General features: G+C 44.5%; 2 protein-coding genes across 2 annotated transcripts; both read left to right on the top strand.

Moving 5' to 3' along the window:
- Positions 1 to 153: 153 nt before the first annotated feature.
- On the top strand, positions 154 to 9,316 carry gdpd1 (glycerophosphodiester phosphodiesterase domain containing 1). Its single transcript, XM_072692240.1, has 10 exons — positions 154 to 650; positions 1,043 to 1,085; positions 1,251 to 1,386; positions 1,562 to 1,607; positions 2,701 to 2,822; positions 2,969 to 3,058; positions 3,197 to 3,330; positions 4,667 to 4,726; positions 4,884 to 4,935; positions 5,031 to 9,316. The coding sequence occupies exons 1-10, from the start codon at positions 497 to 499 to the stop codon at positions 5,163 to 5,165; spliced, it is 972 nt and encodes a 323-aa protein (XP_072548341.1). The 5' UTR covers positions 154 to 496; the 3' UTR covers positions 5,166 to 9,316.
- Positions 9,317 to 10,830: 1,514 nt separating this feature from the next.
- Positions 10,831 to 25,193, top strand: ypel2b (yippee-like 2b). The gene is made up of 5 exons (XM_072692241.1): positions 10,831 to 11,071; positions 20,839 to 21,070; positions 21,577 to 21,620; positions 21,717 to 21,825; positions 23,121 to 25,193. Exons 2-5 carry the CDS (start codon positions 20,954 to 20,956, stop codon positions 23,208 to 23,210), a joined length of 360 nt encoding a protein of 119 aa, XP_072548342.1. The 5' UTR covers positions 10,831 to 11,071; positions 20,839 to 20,953; the 3' UTR covers positions 23,211 to 25,193.

Genomic DNA, 25,193 nt, shown 5'->3' with positions numbered 1-25,193 from the left:
AAGCGAAACGCGCTGGTTTATATATAAGGAATCGTCTGCTGTGATTGGTCACTGCGTGGTGGAGCGTTTCAGCCAATCATCGACGAAGCTGTCAGCGCCGCACAGCCAATCGGAACGCCGATGACACAAAACAACTCTGACTGCGTAGAGCGGCCAGCGGATGTGCTTAGTTGACAGAGAACCCTCAGCTCCTGGCTGTGAATGGGAAAATCAGGAATTGATGACCGCGACGGACCGAAGACAAGGCATATTCAGGCTGGAAGCGGAGAGACACGGCTTCGAAACTTGCCCACGAATCCTGCGTTTTACTGAACCCCCGCCCTGAAGCTGTCTGAGCGGGGTGAAAAGCCGGCCGGTGCCTCGCCGTAGCTAGATAGCTAGCAGGCTAACGGCAGTGCAGTGCAGTGAGCTAGATGTCGTTAGCTGGTGAAGGCTTGGCTAGCTAGCTCGCCAACATCGCACTGTGTTATTTCAGCTAGCCAACGTTTAGGGTTGTATGGCGATATCTGTGGGCATGAGTGCCGCGGTGTATGTTTTATCCACGGTTACGGGTTATGTCCTCACGTCGGCTTTGCTGCTGAAATGTCCGTCCCTGCTGCACCGGAGGAAGCGGGAGACGTTCCGCAGCAGACACATCTCACACCGCGGGGGTGAGTGAAACCATGACCAAGCGGCTTATTTCTCATATAATATCTGTAGCAGTGCTGATTGCTAATTAATTCAACTAATTATAGCGGTTTAATCATGTTTCAGGATGTACGCAGGGTTTCTAGCTAGCTAGCTGTGTGATGCAGCACCGTGTGTTGACTGACTGGAGCCTGTCTGCTGGAGTAGCCTAGTCAGACCCTTGCCCTGTTGGACCCTGTGCTCAGTGATAACTTATGGATTTATCAAGGGGTCATAAGCCCTTTACCCACCCTAACAGTTGCAACAGACAGGGCAGTATTACAGGATGTTGCTGTAACGAACCCATACACCTCTGATAAGCTTGGGTGAGTCATGTTTTGTGTGTTCCCCCCCCCCCTGCCATCCTTGGTTATAGGTGCAGGCGAGAACCTGGAGAACACCATGGCAGCCTTCAGGCAGTATGCTTTCTTCACCACACCCCACAGTTTGCTTGCATGCCTATTCCATAAACGCATGTACATGCAGCTAACTCTTCTTCAATGCTGCTGTGCCTGTAGTAGCTCCCCTTATCTGATGAACCGTTGAACTGTGCACCCTACACCCCCTTCCTCGTCCCCCCACAGTGCTGTACAACTTGGCACAGACATGCTGGAGCTGGACTGTCACTTGACCAAGGACGAGCAGGTGGTGGTGCTGCATGATTCCAACCTGAAGAGGTCGACTGGCGTGGGCGCCAACATTTCAGATGTGGCGTATGCTGTAAGTGGGAGCGGAGCCGGGGCTATTTGATCTGCACTGTATTCACACTTGCTGCGTGGTTCTTTGACATTTGCAGTCTGTTTACGTTGCTGTGTGTAAATGTGTGAAAATGGATTCCTGACTAAAGTTGTGTGTGTGTGTGTGTGTGTGTGTGTGTGTGTGTGTTTTCTTTCAGGATCTCCCACCTTACTTGTGTAAGCTTGGGGTGACTTTCAAGCGGGGTGAGTGCTCCAATATACTGTGCTTCTAATCTTCCTGAGGTCTCAGCTGAGGGAGATATATAACAGTACCCTTATTGTTCTGGACCTGGGTGTTGTTGTGAGTGGCCCAAATGTGAGCAAGGCCAGATAAGCTGAAGGCACTGTAAGCTGTTCTTGCACGAATACTGATGACTATCTCAATTCTGTGGCCTTCAGGGAATAAAAAAAAAAAAATTAGGACAGTGCTTTGTTTGGGCGTAATCATGTTTGATATGGCAATTTAAGGCACACTGTCTAAATGTATGCACTTTTAAATAATATTAGAATATCTATTATAATTAGAACATATTTGATGTCGCTTGGAGTAAAGTTTTACCCTGGCCTTGGATGAATCTCAGTGTAGAATGAGAACTCCTGGTTTTCAAGTTCGTCTCCAGAACATTGTACAGTGAAATTCTGGTGTTTGGGTCTAGTAAGTTGAGTTCCAGTAGTATCATCCCTAAACTGCATGTTTAACAGCATGTTCACAATACCATCTTTGGTTTACAGAGGAGTATGAATGGATGACCTGCTCAGGATAGGCTGTCCAAAATAATGGAAACACCATGAAACACTTGCATGCTCTGCCTGTTTTATATATTACACCTACCACTTGAATTTTGTGAATTTTGTAGGTGTGCAGTTACTGACTGTAGACCATGTGTTGCTGCACAGCCTATAAGACATGGTATCATTTGGACGGTAGACTATTCTCAGTGCAGCGTACTGCCAACATGGATGTGGCATTTTAGTATGTGTTGCGCTGCTGGGTATCGAGCACAGCAGCGTTGCTAGGGATTTAAAGCACTACAGTGTCACTGCTGGGTTGAGAATAGCCCCCCAACAGTGGTCCTGGGGTCAAAAAATGCCACCCTGATGAACGGATAGAGAGACAGGAGTGTCCCTGATACTTTTGTACCAGCGTGATAAACACTGAACTGTCATTATCATTTCACTTTGTGTCAGAACCATTAACTGACCCTACAGCCAGGTGTTTCATGATGTGTTTCAAGTGTTTGGAACTTCTCCTGTAAGTAAATGTGTTCGTTCTTCCTTTTTACATTTTTTTATGTAGAGTGCTTTGTTGAAGGCGGCGATGACAAGCACATTCCTCTGCTGCGAGATGTCTTCGAGGCTTTCCCAAACACCCCCATTAACATTGACATCAAAGTCAATAACGACACGCTCATCAAGAAGGTTTGTGCCCCGTCACGCTTTTGTGGCAGTACCCTAATTTGCCTTGTCCGCACAATTGCAAGCTGTTACTGTGACTGCATGAGATAAGCAGGAAAAAAGGATCAGTCATCTTGTTTTTTATTTTTATGGTTTTATATTTACTGAAGGTCTCTGAACTGGTCATAAAATATGACCGCGAACATCTAACCGTATGGGGTAACTCCAGTGACCAGGTCGTTCAGAAATGTTACAAAGAGGTGAGTGTAGTGAATGTCTTCACTTGTAAACTAGATATTAATATTTGATATTTATATAGCTATGCTCATACCTCCATCAGTTTCTATAAACTGTCTGTGATCAACTAGAGTGCACCTTTTGTTCCTTTTCTTTGGTAGAACCCCCAGATCCCTGTGCTGTTCAGCTTGCCCAGAGTGCTGATCTTGGTGGGGCTTTTCTACACAGGCCTTCTGCCCTTCATACCCCTTAAGGAGCAGTTCTTAGAGATCCCCATGCCTTCCATTACTACCAAGTGAGAAACGCCTCAAACGGACCAGTTCCCTTCGTTTAATTCCATGTACATACCAGGGGATGGTGGATATACAGTCTTGCCAAATTTATTGTTCAATTCTTGTAGTTGAAGTATAAAATTTGGCCAGTGTCTTTGAAGAGGGCCTCTGGGTCTGAGCTCTTGTTTAAGGTCTAGCCACCAATTTTCAATGATGTTTAGGTCCTTTTACAGATGGTTTGACATTTGGCATCCAGGTTGTGGGTATTTTGTGAAATCCATTCTTCCCTCCACCTGTGCAGTATTGACAATTCCACTGACGGCAACGCAACTCCAAAGCATCCACCCCTATGCTGTACAGTTGGCAAGGGTTCATGAAATGCAGGTCCATTTCTTTTTCTCTCTGTGGCCAAACACTTGATTTCCACAGTTTCCATGAACTGGCATTTCTTAATAAAGTTCTGCACTGTAGTGACCGCAAGCTAAAAAAAAAGCTTAGCTATCTTCTTAGAGCCTTTCCCTGCCTCATGGGCATTAGATCTTGGGACAGTTGCTTAGAGGAGGCGGTGGTTATTGAGTGATGGTACAAGGGTTGAAGAGTCAGAGAATTTCTGAAGCTTTTAATAATTGGTTACTTAAACAATTACAATTGGTTACATGCCTCAGGCCTGATTTGCTGACCTTTTGCAATGCTTTTATTATTATGCTATTATTTTTTAATGTTCTAAAAGACAAAGTAACTGCATTAGGATTAGAAAAATCTTTTAAAAGGCAGTGCCTGCATCCTTCACAGGCTGTGGTAAACGAAAGCGTAGCCGGATTTCCTGTTTGTGTCACAGCACTGCTATTCCTGCCCTGACCCTTGCGTCACAAAAGGCCGCTCCTGTCCCTTAGCAACCTTGACGGCTGTAGTTGGCACGCAATTAATCTCTGGATATGTCGGCTGGAGAAGGATCCACCCGTTGGGGAGCCTTTGAGATAGGACAGCTTGTCGCACCGCTGTGACGCAGTCTGTATTTGAATGCAGCCTCGGATGCATGCATCCCCTGAACAGCTAATGTATCATTTGGCCTATGGTCAGTCAATAAAACTAGAATTTAGGTCTTTCACTTTCACATTCACTAGAAAATGATAAGTCAGTAGTACAATCTGTATCAGTGGTGGAGAAGAAAGGGGTCCTTTTAGTGAGACTATGGACAATTGCTTTATTAGAAATCACTGGCCATTGGCAGCACATGACCGATCTGGATCTCAGTTCTGAATGCCATCAGTAAGGGGCATCACTGTATTTGTCTCCCAGTCACATGTAGGATTTTGAATGATTTATTGGATTCCTGCTAATGATTATACCTCTCTTTAGACTCCGAGACCCCAGGCGTATGACCCGGGGTGAGCGGTTCATCACTTGGTTGGCAGACACGTAAGTCATAACGTTTGCTGTTCCTATTTACACCAAAATATTGACCATTCCTGCCTGTTACAGCAGGTTATTGGACCATAGGCCACCTTGGCTACTCGCCCTGCATTTCTGTCCTGTACAGCAACAAATTCTGCATGATTTTGGTTGTTCTTCACAGCCTCCTCATGAGAAAAGCTCTATTCGACCATCTAACGGCCAGAGGAATACAGGTGGGCATTCCTGCTCTCCACAGTAATCACAACAATGACACTGCAGGCTGTGGTGTTGCCGCTCGTCGCTGAATTGTGCTGTTTTCCGACCACAGGTCTATATATGGGTGCTGAACGATGAAGAGGACTTTAAACGTGCCTTTGACCTTGGAGCCACAGGAGTGATGACGGACTATCCCACCAAGCTGAAAGAGTTCTTGGAGAAGAGCAGCGCCCCGAAATCCAAGTGACCTGCCAACAGAGAGATTAGATCTGTTTCTTGTCCTGCCTTTCTACGTGGTCTCGTTGAGAGTACCCCCGCTCTGTTGGTTTTTGCACATCTGCATTCACGTGTGTAAGGTAACGAGAGAAGCAGCTATGAGCGCGATGACCACTTTTTAAACACTATTGACTCTGTTAGAAGCCCTCAGTAGTTGTCTGAGTAGTAACAGTAATCATTGACTTTCATAGCACTGCCTGAGAGCTGACCTAACAGTCCTTTTCATTTTGTGGAAGTGTTGTATCGTCCGTATGAAATCCTCTTTTTTGGCAGTATTCTCGTTGGTGTAAAGATGCAGTACATAGAAATCATTTTATTGAAGCTTTAGAGAGGGTGGGGCATATTAAACAATGCTACGTTGTGACAAATTATTTCAGCTATTTTCTATATTGAGATATTAACGAGACTGGACATTTTTAAGGTCACAGGTAGCCAGGTTACCAGCAGCGGGCCTCTTGCTTTACATGTTTCCTGGAGCCAGCCAGCCAGTAATAGAGTGCGCAACTTGGGAGCAAAACGCGTCCGAGTAGTGTGTCTCTTACGTTTACAAGTGAATGCTTCTACCGGTGAGCATTTCTCTTATACGGTCGTATGCAAGCGTTTGGTCAAATCAGGTGTTTTGTTAAATGAAGTGAGTATAAGCACACAGTCTCTACAGAAAGCACACCTTACTGTTTATTAGGCACATTTAATGTCATGTATTATTGTATTTAATGAGCAGAGAAATGCCATATTTAAGTTTGCTCTCTGTAGCTTTGCTGAATTATGTTAACTTAAGGAATCTCAACACTGCACGACATTGGATTGTCGTGTTGTAAACCTTTGCATACGACTGTACATCAGTCACTGACAATACAGTGTTTAAGTACTGTAAAATTATGTCAAGCAACATAATGTTTTTGTCTTACTTCTGCTGTATCTCTCGAGCTTTTAAAAGAGTTTCATTGCCAGAATGAAATAAATAGGTTTTTCTCTTGCAACTTCCAGACAATTAAAAATAATAATAATAATAAAGTAATAATAAACTACCTGTAGATCGTTAAAAAAGAGAGCTGGAGCCACTGCTATGGGCAGTGGAGCGGTGAAGGGCATTACTATTTATTTATATTCTGTACTTCGATGACCAGCTGTGCACATATATTTTTTTTTGTGACAGAATGCTGTAATGGATACTGGCGTAGTAGATCCTCTTTGCCTGCATGAGCCGAAGCAGGGCTTCCCAAAGTCCGTCCATGTGAACACTATGAGGAGTCCCTTACCTGGTTAATGGGTGGCTGGCTGGCATTTTGTGCCGCAACAGATGGCCTACAGTCTGTATAGGTTCACGCTATAGGTGTATGATTACAGACTGCAGCCCATCTGTTGCTGTAGACGTTGTCAGCTGCCCTCTGCCCTATTCATTTTTGGACATATGGGTGCCCGATTTGGAATAGATTCAGTATCTTTCAATGTAACAAGTCATTGGTTCTGACTGAAACGGATCTGTGCTAAGTCTCATTAGTGCTCTGTGCTTATTAGTATTGCGCTATACAGGACGAGACTGAGTAGCGCTAAAAACATTCGGACACTTCCTCATCATGACGCATCAGTACCAGTCTTCTAAACAAACACGTGAGTTAATTTTGGACCGCTATGTTGCTTAGAAACACAAGCCTCCCATTAACAAACTACATGGGAAAATATCTGCAGTCCACAGCATTCAGTGGCTCGTAAAACAGTCCCTTGCTTATATGAGCAAACTGGAGTTGTCGGCTCCAGCTCTTTCGGCTGTTTGTAGCTTAGTATCAAGACTCGTGATGCGTCTTGGTCTACATTCAGCTCATGTATTGAGCTACAGTGTTTACTATAAATTATTGGTTTGTTGTGGGAGATTAAAGTGCCCTCAAAATCACGTCTGAATCGTCCACTTTACGATTTGGACACGTAAATGGGTAGCCATTTCCGGTCAAAGCCATAGTTTTGAAGTGCTGACATAATCTCTACCTGTTAAATTTGGCTTTTATAAGTAACCATTTGGTTTCAGAGGAAGGTACTTGAAATGACATGCTGACCTGATGACCAGAAAATCGGCAGTTCGATTCCCCATAAATGTCATAGCCATTTATGACTGGGGGTCCTAAAGAGCAAAATTAACTGTCTCTGGTTGGGTAGGATTGCCCTTTTGCCTTTTCCCAGTAACGAGGACGCTAGCACTACGAGCATCACTGCTGATTCACTTGCTTGCACTGTGCCCAAAACACTAACTCTGCAGGCAGGTGATGGTACAGTACACTCCTTAAAAAAAAAAAAAAAAAAGGGTGCTTCAATGGTTCTTTGAGCGCTGCCGCAGAAGAAGCAATTTTTTTCTATTCCTATTTGGTGTGTAATAGAGATGTGTGAGCGTGTATAACCTTTTAAATTAGGACAGGTGTCCAAATACTTTTGTCCATTCAATGCATTTGCGCATTGATTTGTTTTTTCCAAAATATAGGGTATTAAAGAAGAGTTCATCCTGCTTTGAATAAGTGGTCTGTACTGTCCAGGGTAGAAGAAGACTATCTACGAGCCTTCGGAGCATTGCGGTGAGGATTTGATTGCACTGAGCAGGAAGAGCTTTAGAATGCTGAGTTCAGGATGTTGGATGATCACCACCAACATCCACAGCTTAATGCTGGGGGGCTTTATACCCCTTTTTTAGCCCACGCCTGGCAGTACATGTGGTGCCAATAGGTTTATGTTAGTCAGCTCCAGAGAGTCCTATTCCTTTGGTAATTCCTCTCTCTCCACATCTGTGTTAGCAATGGGTATCTGAAGGGTTGTCCACGAACTGCGGCATTGGTCAAAGAACCATTTGGAGTGCCTTCATTTTGTTAAGGGTGTGCAGCCACATCGGGAAGCTCTGGACTTGGGTTTTTGGTCCTTAGTATTCAGTTTGTAGTCCATACTTCAGAACGGTCTCCTATTGACCATTCCAAATCATAACACGCCTATTTAGCTCTAGTGAATGAGCACTGCTGATCTCTGCTGATTTGACTGGTTCTTTCATTTTCGGAATAATTCTTTCCCACCTGCTTGTTTTTTTTTGTTTTTTTGTTTTTGTTTCTTTTTACATAGTAAATGTTGTTTTGTAATTTGAGAGTAGAGCACATAGAACCCCTGAAGCCCAGGTGATCTACATGTTGGCACAATCATGAACTGTGTTTAATGGCAGTATATTTCTGAATGTGATTGAAGACATTCCGGGATGGCAGTTATGACGAGAGCTGTAGTGATAAGTGATCCCAAGCGAGTTATGGCCTCTTAATGATCTCTAAACGTGAGCACACGCTCTGCCCTGCAGCTCAACGCGTGCATTAGTCATGTAAATGAAAATGGGATGGAAAGTGAGGCAGAAGCTTGCTGAAAAGCTTTTAAAGCGAGAGTCTATTTTAAAACCGATCTTCTTTACACTGTATGTATTTACTGTGGTCATTTGAAGCGACTGTGTGTGTGTATGTGTGAGCGTGTGTTCATAATACTGTTGACTTTTTACTTTCAGCACATTTGCACATTGACTGAATGTGTTTGAACACTGTTCCTTTCATTCCACGTTCAGAGGTTCAGTCGCTACATGGATTTGAATGCTGCAGTGATTTGTAAATACATTGTCTTTGAATATATACTTTAAATGAAGATATTCAAGCATTTGTGTCTCATTTTCTTTTAATGTTGACGTTTTCCCGGGTGTCTGCCACTGGAAATACTTTTCCGCCTGGGCTTAGGCCTAATTTGGATCTGCTAAACCAGCCCTATGTGGCCAAAAAGTAGATCCCTGCTCATCCAACATTTCCTCTAAAAATCAAGGTAAATTCACTTTAATGAATTTTATTAATTGGATTTCTGAAGATCTCTGAAGAATAACATCTAAGAGGATGTTGTTTCTTAAGACACTTTTGTGAATCAAAAATGGAGTTTTCATGATGTGGGTCATTTCAGTTTTGGCACCACCAAGAGGATAGCAGGAAGACTCCTGGATAATACTCACCACAGGAGGGCGCTCCATGTTCATGTCCCTCAGTGCCTGTGGTTGTTTTTGCTGATTAAGCTGATCTCGGACCTCTTTGACTGGCACAGATCTGTAAAATAAAACCATCATAGATTAGATTGTTGATCTAATGAGTGGTTTCTCTTTTTTCCCGTAACAAAAACAACACTTTCTGTTTAGCCCCAGTCTCTGTAGAGTGTTTAGTGTGGCTTGAGAACAGGATACAGCTTCTTAGTAGCCAAAACTTTAAAAGGTACAGTTAGTTTCATGATGTTTTTTAATTACTACTTTAAGTCATTAGGATAAGTAACACTTTAAATAACAAATATACTACATCTACTAGCTGGTTTATGTAAATATGTCTGTTCTGATTGGTGCTGTGGTCAAAAGCAGTCCAGATTTTATTTATATATATAAAATAATAATAATAGTGAATTATATTATATTTATTTAACTTTTTTTTGTGACCAATGTATTTAAATAGGTGCCTGTTTTCTGCTTAATATCCACGTGTGTAGTGGGCATGGACTTAACAGTGCACATTTGTTTCAAAATCATGGGGGAAACCAAGTTTTCCATGATGTAGACCCTTTCCTTTTAAACAATTGAGACCACGAGTTTGTAAAATAGTGTATTTTATATATTTATCTATCATATCTAAATATCTAGTACTAACGCTTTGCTGTGCTTGAACTTGAGGTGCATTAAGCTTTATCCTGTATACTCACAAATCACAAAAGCACTGATCTGATGGCAGCTATCAGTCTTGGTACCTATATAGATATCTAGCTCTAAACGTTTGCCATGTTGGCTGTTTTAGCTCAGGTTGAATCAAAGGGACCAGTGTTTTCACCAGGGTTTCAAGAGTTCAGCAAAGGTTAATTACAAAGGTTTGGAAGTTAGTCTGAAGAGGTCCAGGCCTCGGAAAGCTAGCTAGCTACTGTTACAGGTCCGGAAACATTTGCCCAACACACATTAATTAATTAACTATCTATCCAACTAACTAACTAACTAACTAACACAATAGCCCACTGTTTTACCATGATCAACATTATCTGTGAAACCCAGAATACAGGAGTAGGTCCACTGGTGGTTCTGGATACTAAATGCATTGGCTATATTTTAGCCAGTGTACTTAGGAGTTGGGCATTAAGGTAAAGGTGCATGTATTTGTCACTGTACAGCAAAATCTGTCCTCCGCATTTAACCCATCTGTGGTAGTGAAAACACACACACCCAGAGCAGTGGGCAGCCAACTCCAGTGCCCAGGGAGCAGAGAGGGTAAAGGGCCTTGTTCAAGGGCAGCTTGCCGAGCCCGGGAATCGAACCCACAACCCTGTCATCAATAGCCCGGCTCTCTAACCCCTGAGCCACCACTGCCCACTGTTACACACTTCCTAAATAAATATAAATAAATCAATATTAGTATAATTATTATAATCGTAATTAAATGATTAAGGTGGAATTCCCTCCCATCTCAGGACGTCCCCCTGGACGTGTGGCTGTCAGGGCGCTGTCTGTTGAGCAGCGCTCATGAAGCTGCAGGTAAACGGCTCACATCGTCATTAGGGTTCGAACCACCCTTCGACCAATCAGGGCAATGTTGCTACCCGGTTCTGCCCTCTGATTGGCTGGGAGAGCTGTCGGTTAGGCGAAGCGCAGTGTGATTCTGCTCAACTGCATCAAACTTAGTTCAGGCGTCGAAAACACAAGACGAGGCGAGACGAGACGGGGAGCCGACCACGACCGAGGAGCGAGAATTAGCATCGGGGAGGAAGGCGACGAGAGGTGCTCTGTACAGCCCAGAAAACTGGCTTTCCTGCTCGGAAAGCACAGCGCGCCTCCCAGCCAGGGTCGTTCCCCACTTTTCTGAGGTAAACCGGCGTGACTTTACCGCTCAGTTCAAACGGTCAGCTGGGGGCCGAGACTGCTGAGGTGCCTGTTCACGCGCGGCTTTTCGGTGCTGCTGGTGCTGCTGGTGGTCGTGTGTGTGTGTGTGTGTGTGGTTGACTCGGTGTTTGAGCGGTTTGGACAGTGTGTTCACTAAAATAACGGCAGCTCGGGGATGGCCGAGTCCGCAGTGGTGCTGCGGCTGAAGACGTAGCTAGCGCTGATGAATGAGGGTCGTAACGGTCGGTTTGAGGGCTCGACGCCGCTGGTCAGCACGACCCGGCCCGGCCAAGCGGCAGGCGAGTGAGGGCTGACTGCACTTGTTTACTGGACTCCAGCTCGACCTGCGTCATTTCACTGGTGTTGTGGAGCAGAGCTCGCCCTACTATAGCTACCAACTTCTGATAATCAATAATAAATCAATTAAGAAATAAGTCAGATCCACTGCAGCACGGATAAAGAAGCCTGCTCCAGACCTGGACCGCTGTCACTGCAGTCAGTGAAGCCGGTCCACCTTAAGTAGCGGAGCTGCTGCACTATTTAAGGTGGCACGACGACAAAAATAAGCTACAAGAAGAAGCCAACTTCAGCCCTGTCCTGTGAGCACAGGGGCGTTGATATATATTGATATATATTGATATATATGCCTGTGTAGGCTGTGTGTGTGTAGTGCTGAGGCAGCAGTGCCATCTGTGCGATGTTTTGGCTATAACGCTGTCCCACATACAGCCCGCCACTGCCAAGCGACCTGGATCACAACCCGTAAGTTTTACAGTCATCAGAACGAGAACGCGCGCGCGCGCACGCACACACACACACGCATGCACGCACGCACGCACGCGCATGGAGACAAACGAGACCGGTGGATGGGAACGAGTAGTACACGCTCAGGGACTCCTCTGATGGTGAGCAGCCAGACTGCACACTAGAGTAGGGAGGGACGCCCCACACACATCCATCTGCCTGTCCATCCATCCATTCATCCATTCATCCATTCATCACTGTCCTTGTGGGGAGTTTCAGTTAATGCCTGTATGACTGAAAGGATAAAGGTGCACGTATTCGTCACTGTACAGTGTGGACTGTACAGCGAAATGTGTCCTCCGCATTTAACCCATCTGGTAGTGAACACACACTCACACGTGTTAGGGGCAGTGAGTACACACACACACACCCAGAGCGGTGGGCAGCCAACTCCAGCGCCCGGGGAGCAGAGAGGGTAAAGGGCCTTGCTCAAGGGCCCAACAGTGGCAGCTTGCCGAGCCCGGGAATCGAACCCACAACCCTGTTATCGATATCCCGGCGCTCTAACCGCTGAGCCACCACTGCCCCTAATATGCCACTAATATGGTAGCTTCAGCTCATTACCTCAGCAGCTAAAAGGCTGTAAGAGTCAGCTACATGTCCCCACAGTGGCTAAATGCCATGTTTGGTTTAGTCAGGGGACATTTTGGTCCGGCAGGCCGACTTGTTCACAGCAGTGGATGGATGGAATCGGACATCCGAAAAGTTTCAGGCCTCTAAAAGCTACTGTTACACCAAGTGGTTAAAAGTTCGGCCAACGCACATTCTTGCCCCCCCAAGAAATAATTTTTCATAATTTCCACTGTTTCCCATTTTTAACAGGGCAGTGGTGGCTCAGCGGTTAGAGCGCCGGGCTATCGATAACAGGGTTGTGGGTTCGATTCCCGGGCTCAGCAAGCTGCCACTGTTGGGCCCTTGAGCAAGGCCCTTTACCCTCTCAGCTCCCTGGGTGCTGGAGTTGGCTGCCTACCGCTCTGGGTGTGTGTGTGTGTGTACTCACTGCCCCTAGATCACTAGTGTGTGTGTGTGTGTGTGTGTGTGTGTGTGTGTGTGTGTGTGTGTGTGTTCACTACCACAAATGGGTTAAATCTGGAGGACACATTTCGCTGTACAGGGACAAATACGTGCACCTTTACCTGTAAAATTCCAAAGAGTTTTTGGAGTTTTGGCTCTGGATATTAACTCGGCTGACAACAACTGTGTTTAGAGCTGTAGTCAGTACTGTAGTCTTCACCGTTTGTTTACAACGACTGAACCAGGCAGAAACCAAAACAGCTTGAATTGCCATTTAAGGAGATCAACCTGAGCATCACTTAACCTGTGCTGATCTCTCAGCAGCTTCGTGGGGACAAAGACTTGAATGTGTGGCACTCGCAAAAACACAAAAGCAGCCATCGCACATCCAGTGGAAAACCAGATACTGTGAGTGCTTAATTGCTTGGAACGAGTGCTGACTGTTTATTTCTGAGACATTCAATTTACTGAGCTCTCCAACATCCCATTCAGCACGGTCACCGCTCTTCAGTCGGCGCTGAAGTGACCTTTAATGTGAAGTGATGCTTTTACCACCCCGTATTGATCTGTATATATCCTGTATCCGACACTGTGACCTGGTCCAGACAGTTGAAGATGATGGAAAGAAGAAGATGAAATCAGTATGTTTTTGTGTCTCGTCCACTCACAAACCGAGATGACACACTGGATCTTTCTGCTGGTGTGTTAAGGGAGGGGACGGGACTCATGACAGAACATCAGCAGCGTTGATCGAGCCTGGAAGCAAAAGACATTCACTGCACACAGCTTCTCCTTGCCACTGTCACAGAACTCAAAAGGGTACAGTGGAGCTTTTTTAGGCAGGAAAGCTGCAGGGGCTGCTTCACTTTCCCCGGCCGTGACGGGTGAAGCACGAGGGCAGCCACACAATCTGCACTCTGCTCTCTCTCTCTCTCTCTCTCTCTCTCTCTCTCTCTCTCTCTCTCTCTCTCTCGCTGCTGCTGCTGTTTTTGCTATTAGCAGCGCCGCTCCGGTTACATAAGGAAGGCTGTTGTGGTGCACAGGCCTTATAATAAGTCTGTCACCCTCCATGCTTCAACCGCTGCAGGAGACATGCAGGGGAGACTTAAGGTCAAAACTGCTGCTCACTTTGTCTATTTAGTCTAATAAGGAGATGAATCATGACAAGGCTGAACTGGACCTGATTGATTAAACAAAAGTGACCATTATTGGTACAAAAAAGGAAGAGGAACAATGATTTATTCTGTTTTACAGTATTAGCAGTACAATACAAATTTGGACAGTTTATCCTTGACTAGATAGGGAAGGAGAAGAAGTCTAGCCATTCACTCACATCATCAGTCTTTATTTGTGCACCCTCTTTTTGTTTCCTTCCATCCTTTCCTAAGGAGATGCAAAGATAAGATGTGGAAATAGAGGAATCAATGGCAGATATGTTTAGCAAGTGACATGTCCTTCACACAGTTGTCACAGTCATCTCCTCCTGAGTCTAAGCTTAAAGGATCTGGCCACATGCGGTTGCGGTCTAAATGTTTGCTTCACTAGAATGAGTAGAATAACTGATGTCCACAAAGCAAGAGAAGGCTATAAGAAGACAGCAATGGTGGAGGTCAAGCTGAGGTCTTCCAGATCAAGAAACTGTTCTGAAAGAACAGCTAATACACTGACTAGAAATGCAAATCGGAACAAAACCTACAGGAAGCTGGAGCAGACTCTGGAGTGGTGGTGCACTATGCTGATGTGCAGCGACACCTGTACACATTGAATTAACTTTCCTCCACCTTTCACAGTATCTATAATCCTCTAGTAAACACAGCAGTGGAGACGCTGTAGAACAGGCCGTAGCCACATGCTACAATTAAAAAAGGTCTTTCTCATAGATGCACACGTTTCTCGAGCCTCGCCCGTCTTTAATTCCTCTAAATCCATTTAAAGATTGTGCATGTCCTTAACGTACGTGTCCACTTGCCACTTTGCAGGGAAGAGTAGGCCGGTGTGTTATACGAGCATCACACACCGAACAAACGTCTTGTCTTTCAAACATGAAGAAAAAGCAAATAACAGCGACATCTGGATTCCAGATTTAGATCTGAATACGATTGATTCAAAATAAACAGTCATAAAAATAAGCTGGTTTGCTTCCAGATTGTTCTTTTGCTTCATTTGCATACAGAGACATCAGAGACACTACCACACGTGGGGAGCCGAGTGATCATGTCATGGCAAAATGAGTCAAGTGGACACGTACTGTTCAGGATGCCGATTTCTGGCTCACAGGTTGAAGGACGGAGAAGAGAGAAGCGAATAGGCAGTTTTAAAAACTCAATATGGACTAAGACTTCTCCCAGACTTGCCCAAAGGGAATCATTGTCAGAAAGGTTGAAGGAAGTTCCTATCGGCTCCCTTGGATCCCTTGATCGACATGAGGAAAAGAGTACAAATATGTCAGCCAGTGCTAAATATCTAGAGATACCTAGAGAACGTTTTGTCCAAACACCATGGCAAAGAGCTTCCTTTAGTAATAACACACAGTACCCTTTCAGCTTGTGTTTGACAGCTCTGTGATAACTGAATTGTTGTGTACATGCCATTTGAAAATTCATTTAATAAACCTCCAGTCTTGAGACTAATCGAAATACTAGCTAATATTAACTACTGTTAGATTTACTTACCTGATCATACAGAGTCCACTAGTTTGCTCAGCGTACTGTTATTGGTTCACTACCTAGTACACAAATCGTCAGCTTTTTGTGTACTAGTTCTCATGTACTCATGCTACATGCATATGACTGGGGTTGAAAGAGTACTGGAAATCTGTCCCCAAGTAAAATTATTAATAAAGATAACTAAAAATGAATAAACTAAACCAAAAGTAAATCCTGGAGGCCCACAGTTCAGTACTGTTTTGCAATTACCTGCTCTAATACAGCCGGTAATTAAGTCATTCAAATCAGATGTGTTTGAACAGGAAAGTCACCTAACCGTGCTGAATTAATGCCCTCCTAGACTGGAGTTGGACACACACACCTAGATCGCTTGCTAAGGTCTGCACCAGAGGTCGTTCTGCAACGAAAAAAGCACCCTGGTGTTCACTGTGTTCTTTGATTGGTCAGCTGACATTTTTTTATGAATTATTTTTAAATATGGGTGAAGTTTGCCACCTATTAAAACGGACCAAAATGAAAGTGTGTTGTGTAGCTTGGGTTTCACTTCAGAAAACTGATCTTTTGCATTTCCTCCATGCTTTATTCTAATTAGGTTACAGGCTGAAACGTACTGTTCTCTTTGGTGAACAGGGCTTACGTACTGTTGAAAGATCTGAAAGATCTGCTCCCAGCAGAGACCAGTCTGAATTTAGGCATAGACAGAAGTTCAGCAGCAGAAGACAAATGGGCAGGGTGGTACAGGTGCAGGTTTTCAACTAAATGGGGGGGGGTGCTGACTGTGCAGATTTGTATGTGAGCCACAGGATACTTAGTGGGACAGAAGTGGGGTGAGTTTAAGAGAATTCTAGCTGCTGAATTGTGACTGTATTGAATTGCGTGAATGGTTTGGTTTGGCATACCAATGTAGCGGGAGTTTTAGCATCTTTCAGAGTGAGCATGGGGCGAAGGAGAGCAGTATTACGGAGCGGTGGATTTATCGGGACAGCAAGACATGCCAAATACAAATATAATATAAGCAGAAGAGTCCAGGCATGAGTGGTGGACGTGTACCAAAACACAAACATCCCAGTAGTGGTAGCCAATCATAACTACTCTGAAGCAGTAGAAAGGAGAAGGAGGATGCCCAGCAACAGCTGATACAGATGGATGGATACAGTCAGGAAACAGAGGACAAACCATTCTGGAGAAGCTCTATCTATAGGGCTGCAAGAGTCTGAATCAACTTGACTGCACTTGAAAGTAATACTAATATAACAGTTATTGATTTGAATGATGTAGACAAATAGTCCAGCCCAGCCCTACCCTGAAACCCTCTTTATGCTACAGATATAGGTTTTATGTTCTGCGCTGACGTAGGGCAGTGGAGATGCTGTTCTGTCGAGAGCTGTGTTCTTACCAGAGGAAAAAGAGCCAAGCGTCCCTGTTGTGTGTTGTTGTTTTTGATCAGGCCGAATGAAGCACACAAGAGAGACAAGCCCTCGTGTCAAAGAACAGGCCAATTGTCTTAGTGCACTGTTTTGTTCTCGGGCTTGTTTGCTCAACCCCACACGAAGCACCATCAATGAAAAACCAATAAGGATTCAGTTTAGTGTTTAAACAGCCAAAAAGCATTTGTCCATCTGCTTGTATCTTTTAGATTGGTCTGCATGGTATATAGTAATTGGGTGTTGGTTTGGTTGGTACCACAAGATTAAGGGCACTTGCATACCTGCTTTGTGTCGTTTGGACCAGTGAGACTTTTCCTTCAACCTGTTTTGAAAGGTGTGAACACTCCACCCCTACTAAGGTGTCTACCAAACCCCTAAACCATGGTCCACCTCAGGTTCGGTTCACTGGTGGTAGGAACACATTCTTGCGATGATTTGCAACAGAGAATTCCTCATCAGAGCGAGCTTTTTTCAGTTTACTTCAGTCTACATTTACCACAAAACTGACACAAGTAAACCAACCTATAGACATCAAGGCTTATTTTATTGCTCCTGACAAATAAAAAGAATCGGGTTCAGATTCAAGCAAAGAAACCCATTTTTTCAGTGTGATTGCACTACAAGGTGTTGTTTTCTAGCAAATCAGATTCTTTCAGAAACTGTACTAGAAATGAGTTTACCGTCTGTCCACTTTGCACATGGTGCAAGCAGTCAGCTTTTGGCTCACGTCAATTGGACAGGGAAACTGTACCATATCCAGATGTCATTGCAGAACCCGTGACAGAAATGATGAAAGCCAAAGACCGGTCAATAGTTTGTTCTTAAAAGGGTGTTCCTTTTAAGGCTCAAGGTGCACTAGTATGTTGCCTAGTATGAATGAGGAGTGATCAGGCCTTGGTCTTGGTAGTTTTTGGAAATGTTATCTATATAAAGACAACTGAACTCCATAACCCAAATGATCCAAGAGGTGCACAATGCTATTTTCCAGACAAGTGTTACTATTCAAACCCAGTTCAAACTCGATTTCACATTTCAGCGGGAGATGCCAGTCCATTTTCCCGTCGTTTTAGCACTGACAGTGAAATGGAATTTGATTAAATTGATTGGAGAGGAATTAGTAAGTCTGCCCATCCTCATTACCCTCACCACATTTTCCATCTAATCTCATTTCATGGTTCTGCACCGGCAGATCTTTGCGTCGACAGAGGACCTCTTGGGACAGTGCTTGGGTTTTTGTGGACTCCAGTAACATTATGAATACATTATTAACCCTCCCCCCCCCCAATTCAGAAATGGATTTTTTTTTTTTTTGCCTGTACAGACCATCTTAATTTTCTCTGTGATTATAATACGGTGCTGGGAGGGGTGTTGTCTTACAACAAAGACCGCTTGGAGGCTGTTTGTGTGTGTGTGTTTCTGTGTTGCCTGAGAGCTCATCCATCAGGCAGTTAACATTTCACTGTCATACACTCCATCTTCTGCTTGACAGTAAACTGTAATGATACACCCTAAGCTGTTTAAAGCATTGCGTCGTGGGCAAACTGTAGAACAAGTCCTGAAATACCCTGGTGTTGCTCAGCTCAGGGCATGGACATGGGGAGTACCGGGGTGACAGCGGGTCGTCCGTATGCGAGTGTGTTTGTTTGCGGTGTCAGTTTGTGTGACTGTATGTGGGAGTCAGCCCTGTATGTATGTGTGTGTGAGGGAGGGAGAGAGAAAGACACAGAGCTCTGTCAGTGGTCTCTTTATGCCCCGGCCCCACGCCTTTGGCCGTGAAACAATACAGAGAACACAAGAGCCGCTATTGCACTCAAAGCACACAGCCGTGTTGATTCCTGGCCTCAGAGCACCCCTCCTACTGCAGAGATCACTGCAGCATCCACACAGCAGCCTTCCACAAATGCTCGGGCCTGTTGACTGCAGATCCACCTTTCAAAAAGCAGTCATTACTGCCAAGGCGGTCACTAAGCAATGGTAGCAATGTAGTTAATCATACGAGACATGTTGTGTCCCAAGTTTGCTTCCTTACAGTTGTACTGCAGCATTGAGGCTAATTTAGCTAACATGTTATGGATGCTAATAAGTCATGCACTGTTGAATAATAAGTTCCTTGAGGAGCTTTTAGAGGTTCTTCTTTGTTGAAACGGTGGAGGAACCTCTTCAGGTGCTTTGCCAATCCTTCAAGGAACCCTTTTCTTCTTAAAATAAATTCTTGAAGATTCCTTAAAAGCACCATAAGAGAAAACCGCATGAAATCAAAGAACCTCCAAAAGCTCCTCAAGGAGCTTTCTTAGAAGCATTCTTAAAGGTACCAAAGAAGTTTTATAAGGTGTTCTTTGATGTATAAATAGAAAAGAGGTGACTTTGTTGGGACAATAAATACTCAGAAGAGGTTTTTCAAGGCTATTTAAAACCTTGTTATTTTGCCTCAGATTGAAACACTGTTCTTTCATGAAAAAACTGATAAGCTAAGCTTTTATTGGCTGGTTCACAGAATGCCAAAGCCCACAGGAGTCACTTACTGTAACCGTACCGTTTTAACACTATACCAAGAACATGGTCATTATCTTTTATAACTATTCCTGGGTGTTGCTAGACAGTGTTGCTGTACTCTCTGTGACCTCTCAGTGCAGGGTACAGTTAGCAAGCTCAAGAGATTGTCGCCAGTTAGCTTTAAGCCTTGCACCCACTCACTTCTTTGGGTTTGGGTATTATTTTTCTTACCAGTAAGAAAATAATAAGCTGACACTACTCCTTCTTACGTGCGGTGAGCTCCAGTTTGTTTCTGAGGGAGCAGATGTTAGAGCTATGCTCTCAGTTCAAGGATGGTGGTTACAGCTAGTGTTAGTGTACCGCTCATGTCTCTGGCTGTCGCTTTGTCACAGTTCGAGATTTTGACCCCCCTCTATTGCTGACACTGGCACAATAACAAAAGCTGTGGTCACAAGGCCTGGTTTGCGTTGCAATCCATATTCCCATAACTTGTGTCACAACACCATATTCTCCACTGCATCACTGGAGTTTTAAGGTCATATAGGCAAATTATCAAAAAAAGAAAGAAGACTGGGTGTCTCACACTTTGCTGAATTTTACAAAAAATGTCCATAGCACACTAAACGACTACGGACAGACAGAACACAACCTTGCATTATCTAGGAGATGCAGATTTGCACGGACCCAACTCTAAAGAAACGTGAACAATGCCTTTGGGTAAAGACGTGGGTGGGAAGACTGAGTTAGAATGGTTTGTACACACCGCAGAGGGAGTTGAAGGTCATGGTGCTGCAGTATCGGACATGTACTAGCACCAGAATGTAGCTGCTACACCATTTAAGGTGGAACGTAAAATTAAAATGAGGAACAGCCAAAAACTGTTTACATTGTCTATAGATTGGACCAATTAAGATTGAGTTACTGACCAGTATGCACTACTAGATTACGCTCAGAATCGGGTCAAAAAATATATATAATGTATACATTGACCCAAATTGCGACTGGGAGGCCAAAACTTGAGCCAACCAGCACAGACTCAGCCAGACCCCAGCTTTAGGTGTTGAAAGGCTTTTGCCAGTGGGCTGGGTGTATGTCAATTTTGGGAGCACAAGTAAAATAACTCTAGACTGTTATGTAACAATTTTATGGGTTTAGAACTGGCCTGCATTACAGCTCTATTTTGGTTATGGTGGATTTCCTTTTCAGTGACGAGATAACAGTGTTTCATGGTGCTTCACTTGCATGAACTATTCCAGTTTTCCAATCTAGGGCACCTTTAATAGCTTTATTTAATCTGTGTGGATTTTGGCAAACCGTTTGTACATGTACATGCTCTGTTCTCCACAGGTGTGTGTCCCCCACTAAGCGCCCCACCACGGCCCTCACCTGTGTGTTGCGGTGCTTCCCCTGCGAGCCGTCCTGGGCCGGCAGCCCCTTCCTGCACCGCCCGCACACCCCGCCCATGGTCACTATGACACGCTCCAAGACCTTCCAGGCCTACCTGCCCAGCTGCCACCGCACCTACAGCTGCATCCACTGCCGCGCACATCTGGCCAACCATGACGAGCTCATCTCCAAGGTGCTTAGCTTGGTAATTCAGCAGAGAATAGAACAAAAGCATCTTCACTGTTGAAAAATGCTCTGCGGCTACAGCGCACCAGCGTAGCAGCATTAGTCTCAAGAACTTTAGCTATCATGTTCTTTCTTCCACATTCTTCGCTAATGCCAGTCTGTATGCATGAAAATGAAGGGAAAACTTAACGTTTACTCGCCAGCAGTTACAGACTTGTATTAATAATAATACAGTTTGAAGTCTTACAATGCAATTTCAAAAAAAAAAAAAAAAAAAAAAAAAAACGTTTTCCATATATTAAAGCCAGAGGCAAGAGCCTGACCTGAGCAGCTGTAGCAGGCATGAGCAGACATGGCTAAAGCAAGACAGCTTGGCTGGTAGTTAGGGGTCACATAAGCAGATGCTAGATAGCTTGACATCACCATTAAACTGCACTGGGTCAAAGGATAGTTTGGATAGAAAAATCTGTTGTGTGAAGCTCATCAGATTTTTTTTTTTGTGGCTTTCCATAGTCCTTTCAAGGAAGTCAAGGCAGAGCCTATCTCTTCAACTCTGTGTAAGTATAGAGTATATAATGAAGAGCTTAGGCCCTTGTTTATATCCTTGTGTAACCTCTCTTTTTCTGTGTATCTCTTTCTCTCTCGCTGAGCAGAGTGAATGTGGGTTGTGGTCCAGCAGAAGAGCGAGTGCTACTCACCGGTCTGCACGCAGTAGCAGACATCTACTGCGAGAACTGCAAAACCACGCTGGGATGGAAATACGTGAGTGAACAATGACAGACAGACAGTCATGTTTACACCCCTAAACAACCCACATGTATTTGGGTTCACAAACATTTGACCCTTTTCCTGTTTTCCCTGTTGAGCGGTTTGCAAGGGCACCTAGTCAAATTCACAACACTCAGGGACACGTGTTAGCTGGTCAAGGACTCCGAAACCGCTAATCCTCTGCTATTACACGTAGCTATGCAAAGCCGTCCACGCACTTGAAGCCTGGCTTGCATTCTCTGCATGGCGTCCGTTTTTGGCCGGCAGCTGCGCCGCATTCCAATTGTTATTTCCACGTATCGGCAGTTCTGGATTTCCGCTCAAGCCTGACATCCGAGTTGATAGTTGCCTTCTGGGAGCATGCAGAGACGCAAACACATGCACCCGCGCACAGCAAGCTTAGGACAGCAAGCAATACGCCTCGTGTACACACACACACACTCACCCCACATTGGCCCACTTATTTATAAGCGGGTCAGATATTAATATGCCATGCAGGCAAATTCAGATGCCATGGTGTCAAAACGGAAGATTGACCTACTGAACTGCTATGTCGTGAAATCTGAGGACAGCCATCCACTGCCCGCACCCCATCTGTTTCAGAAAGAGCAGGACAAACAAGGTGTTGAGGGACCTTTTCGGGGCATAGTGTGACAGAATCAGCGTAGATAAGTTGTGATACAAAGCATGTTCATTCTGAGCTTCACATTTTTCTTACCTAATTTAGTCATATCCGACTCCAACAACAAACTAGGTCCCCCGATCATAGTGTTCCCAAGCTAGGATGGGGGAAGGCTAGCATACACTTCCTCCAAGACACATGAACCGGCACCACAACTGCCAATGGCAAAATGTCACTGCACAGCTCAGTATACTTAGAAGAGAACAGTAACCGCAGACTCGGCCATCAGTTCTGTTACTTCTCCATTGTTACTTCTACTGTCACACTAACATGACATAGGAGATTGAGGGCCACCCAGCTAGAGACAGCAAGGCTGGTGCTCTTTGAATTCCCAGCCATTGATGATGATGATGATGATAATGATGATGAGGCAAATGCTTAGATGATTGTGCCACTCAACAACTGATGGTTTGTCTTAGGCAGGATATGGCAGCATTTTAATCACTACTAAGTCAGTTTGTTGGAAACAAGCTGATGGCTGCAAAACTCACAAGCATTCTTAATGTGCATTCAATTAATAATGTATTAAATTAATAATTTATTCAATTAAACTTGGATGGTTGCTTTCCCATTCTTCATTCTGTTCTCCTTGTCCACCTCCCTTCAGGAGCACGCCTTCGAGAGCAGCCAGAAGTACAAAGAGGGGAAGTTTATCATCGAACTGGCTCATATGATAAAGGATAACGGCTGGGACTGAGCAGAGTTAACTGAGAGGGAGTGGCCTTGTGAGAGGCGAGGGTGGAGTATGTGCTTGTGTGGGTGAACAGAATGAGTGACGCTGGTTTGATGTTGCCTTTCTTCCAATGATCTACCTAACATCCCACATACACGCACACTCCTGGTCCCCGAGGTTGAGGTTGAGATGGGTTCAAGGCCTCTTCTGGGCCAGATGTAGAGGTGAGGTAGGCCCAGGAAGAATGTGTGCGTGTGTGTGAGCGTTCGGTTGAACAGACGGACATACATGCACCCAATAAACAGGTGTACAGACATGTACAGTGAAATCTACACATAGAAAAACACCTTAATAGACACTTGCATGTCTCTCCCATCCCAGCCTGAGTGCATCAGACAGCCCTTTGTACGCATGTGTGTGTGTGTGGGTGGGTGTGTGTGTGTACGTGTGCATGTCCGGGTGGCACACTGCACTTGGCAGGACCATGGCCGTGGGGTCACGGAGTTGAAGGGTCTTTTTCCACGCTGGATGAAAAAAGGGAAAGCTAAGGTGATTACCCCAAAATCCAGCAGTGTGGCGACTGCCAGCTAGGCCAGTGAGGATAGGTCTCTGAATGGGCCTCTGATGAACCGACCAATGAAGGAGGCCCATCTGAGGCGCTAAACCCGTCCAAGATTGCAGGGAGATGGCTCGTCATTGATCTGGTGCCGGCATCTCTCCTCCATTCTGAAAAGCACTCCTTTGCCCTTGCATACTAAAGAATGTTAACCCGCGTATGTTCCCAGTTACATGGTGTTGTACCTGGACCTACCCTATAGTCTGTGTTCAGTGTAAGCCATTTGTGCTGCTCTCGCTCTCACTGTGTAATCCACCATACTGTCTTTAGCTGACTTAAAACGAATACTCCACTGGTTTTTTAACCTCATCTCTGTCTGTTTACATTTACATTTATGGCATTTAGCAGACGCTCTTATCCAGAGCGACTTACAAGGTAACTCACCCAGCCCTGGAATCGAACCCCAGTCTCCCACATGGTGTGGTAGCTCAGTGGCAGGTAGTGGTGTTACCTGTTGCGCCACACCAACCACAGCATATGCTTGCTTACCACAAACAGTCTCTGTTTCAGTAAAGCATCAGAAAACCATTGTATCCAAAACATGCTTATAATATGAAGCCAATGGGCCGGTGCGTCAGTGTGTTATGGGTCAGTGGTTTCTGTTTCTTTTCAATAATACCTATAATCAGTATATCAGCTGTACAATACAGATATAACAGACAGACATGAGGGTAAAGAAAACACTGGGTATTCCTTTAACGCTTGGGGAGCGTGGGCTTGAGCCTGGTTATGATGTTTTAAGGATGATGACGAGGTTTCCAGAGGGATGGGATGGTTTTTAGAAACGGAATACTGCCTCCTTCTAAGAAAAGGAGTGTAATCCAGAACACTGGAATACAACCTCCTTCTAGGAATTATACTAATTCACAAGCCCTAATCCCAAGGCCAGAGATCACCAGTGAAGATGCCTTTTTGGCATCCACCAACCCAACCAAAGAACCCATCCATTTACAATTAGTTAACCAAACAGAGGACAGCCAGAAAGTAGTGGCATTAAGGAGTTAAAAGAAGCCGAAAGCCAAGCTCGACAGCTTTTCTCTCTTTGTGAAACGTCTGATTTAGTTTTTTGTTGTTTTGTTTTTTTTTTTTGTAAATGACAGATATTAATATATATATGAGTATATACATTTATATTAATGAAATGCATCGCTGTTTCTGTTGATCTGTGCATCTCAGACTGTAAATAGTCATGTGTAAGGTTTGTTATTTATGACTATGAACATCATTTCAGCATTTTACCATGCTTTCTGTCTAAAGCCCTGACCGGGCCTCCAATATTTGCTACTTTTTTACTCTGGGAAAACCTTTAGATTTTAGTGTCTTTTATAAAAAGGTGAGATGGTGACTACTACTGGAGCTTCATCTAAATGAAAATAAAATTCTTAAATGCC

Source organism: Salminus brasiliensis, chromosome 11 (genome assembly GCF_030463535.1).
Source record: "Salminus brasiliensis chromosome 11, fSalBra1.hap2, whole genome shotgun sequence".
In the NCBI taxonomy this organism is placed as follows: Eukaryota; Metazoa; Chordata; class Actinopteri; order Characiformes; family Bryconidae; genus Salminus; species Salminus brasiliensis.
Note: the sequence above shows the minus strand (reverse complement) of the source record. Positions and strands in the feature narration are given on the sequence as shown.

Coding starts and splice junctions, on each gene's coding strand:
- ypel2b (XM_072692241.1), top strand. CDS start 20,954: ATGGTCACTATGACACGCTCCAAGACCTTCCAGGCCTACCTGCCCAGC. Junction 21,071..21,576: donor ATGACGAGCTCATCTCCAAG/GTGCTTAGCTTG, acceptor GGCTTTCCATAG/TCCTTTCAAGGAAGTCAAGG. Junction 21,621..21,716: donor GCCTATCTCTTCAACTCTGT/GTAAGTATAGAG, acceptor CTCGCTGAGCAG/AGTGAATGTGGGTTGTGGTC.
- gdpd1 (XM_072692240.1), top strand. CDS start 497: ATGGCGATATCTGTGGGCATGAGTGCCGCGGTGTATGTTTTATCCACG. Junction 1,086..1,250: donor ACCATGGCAGCCTTCAGGCA/GTATGCTTTCTT, acceptor GTCCCCCCACAG/TGCTGTACAACTTGGCACAG. Junction 3,331..4,666: donor ATGCCTTCCATTACTACCAA/GTGAGAAACGCC, acceptor ACCTCTCTTTAG/ACTCCGAGACCCCAGGCGTA.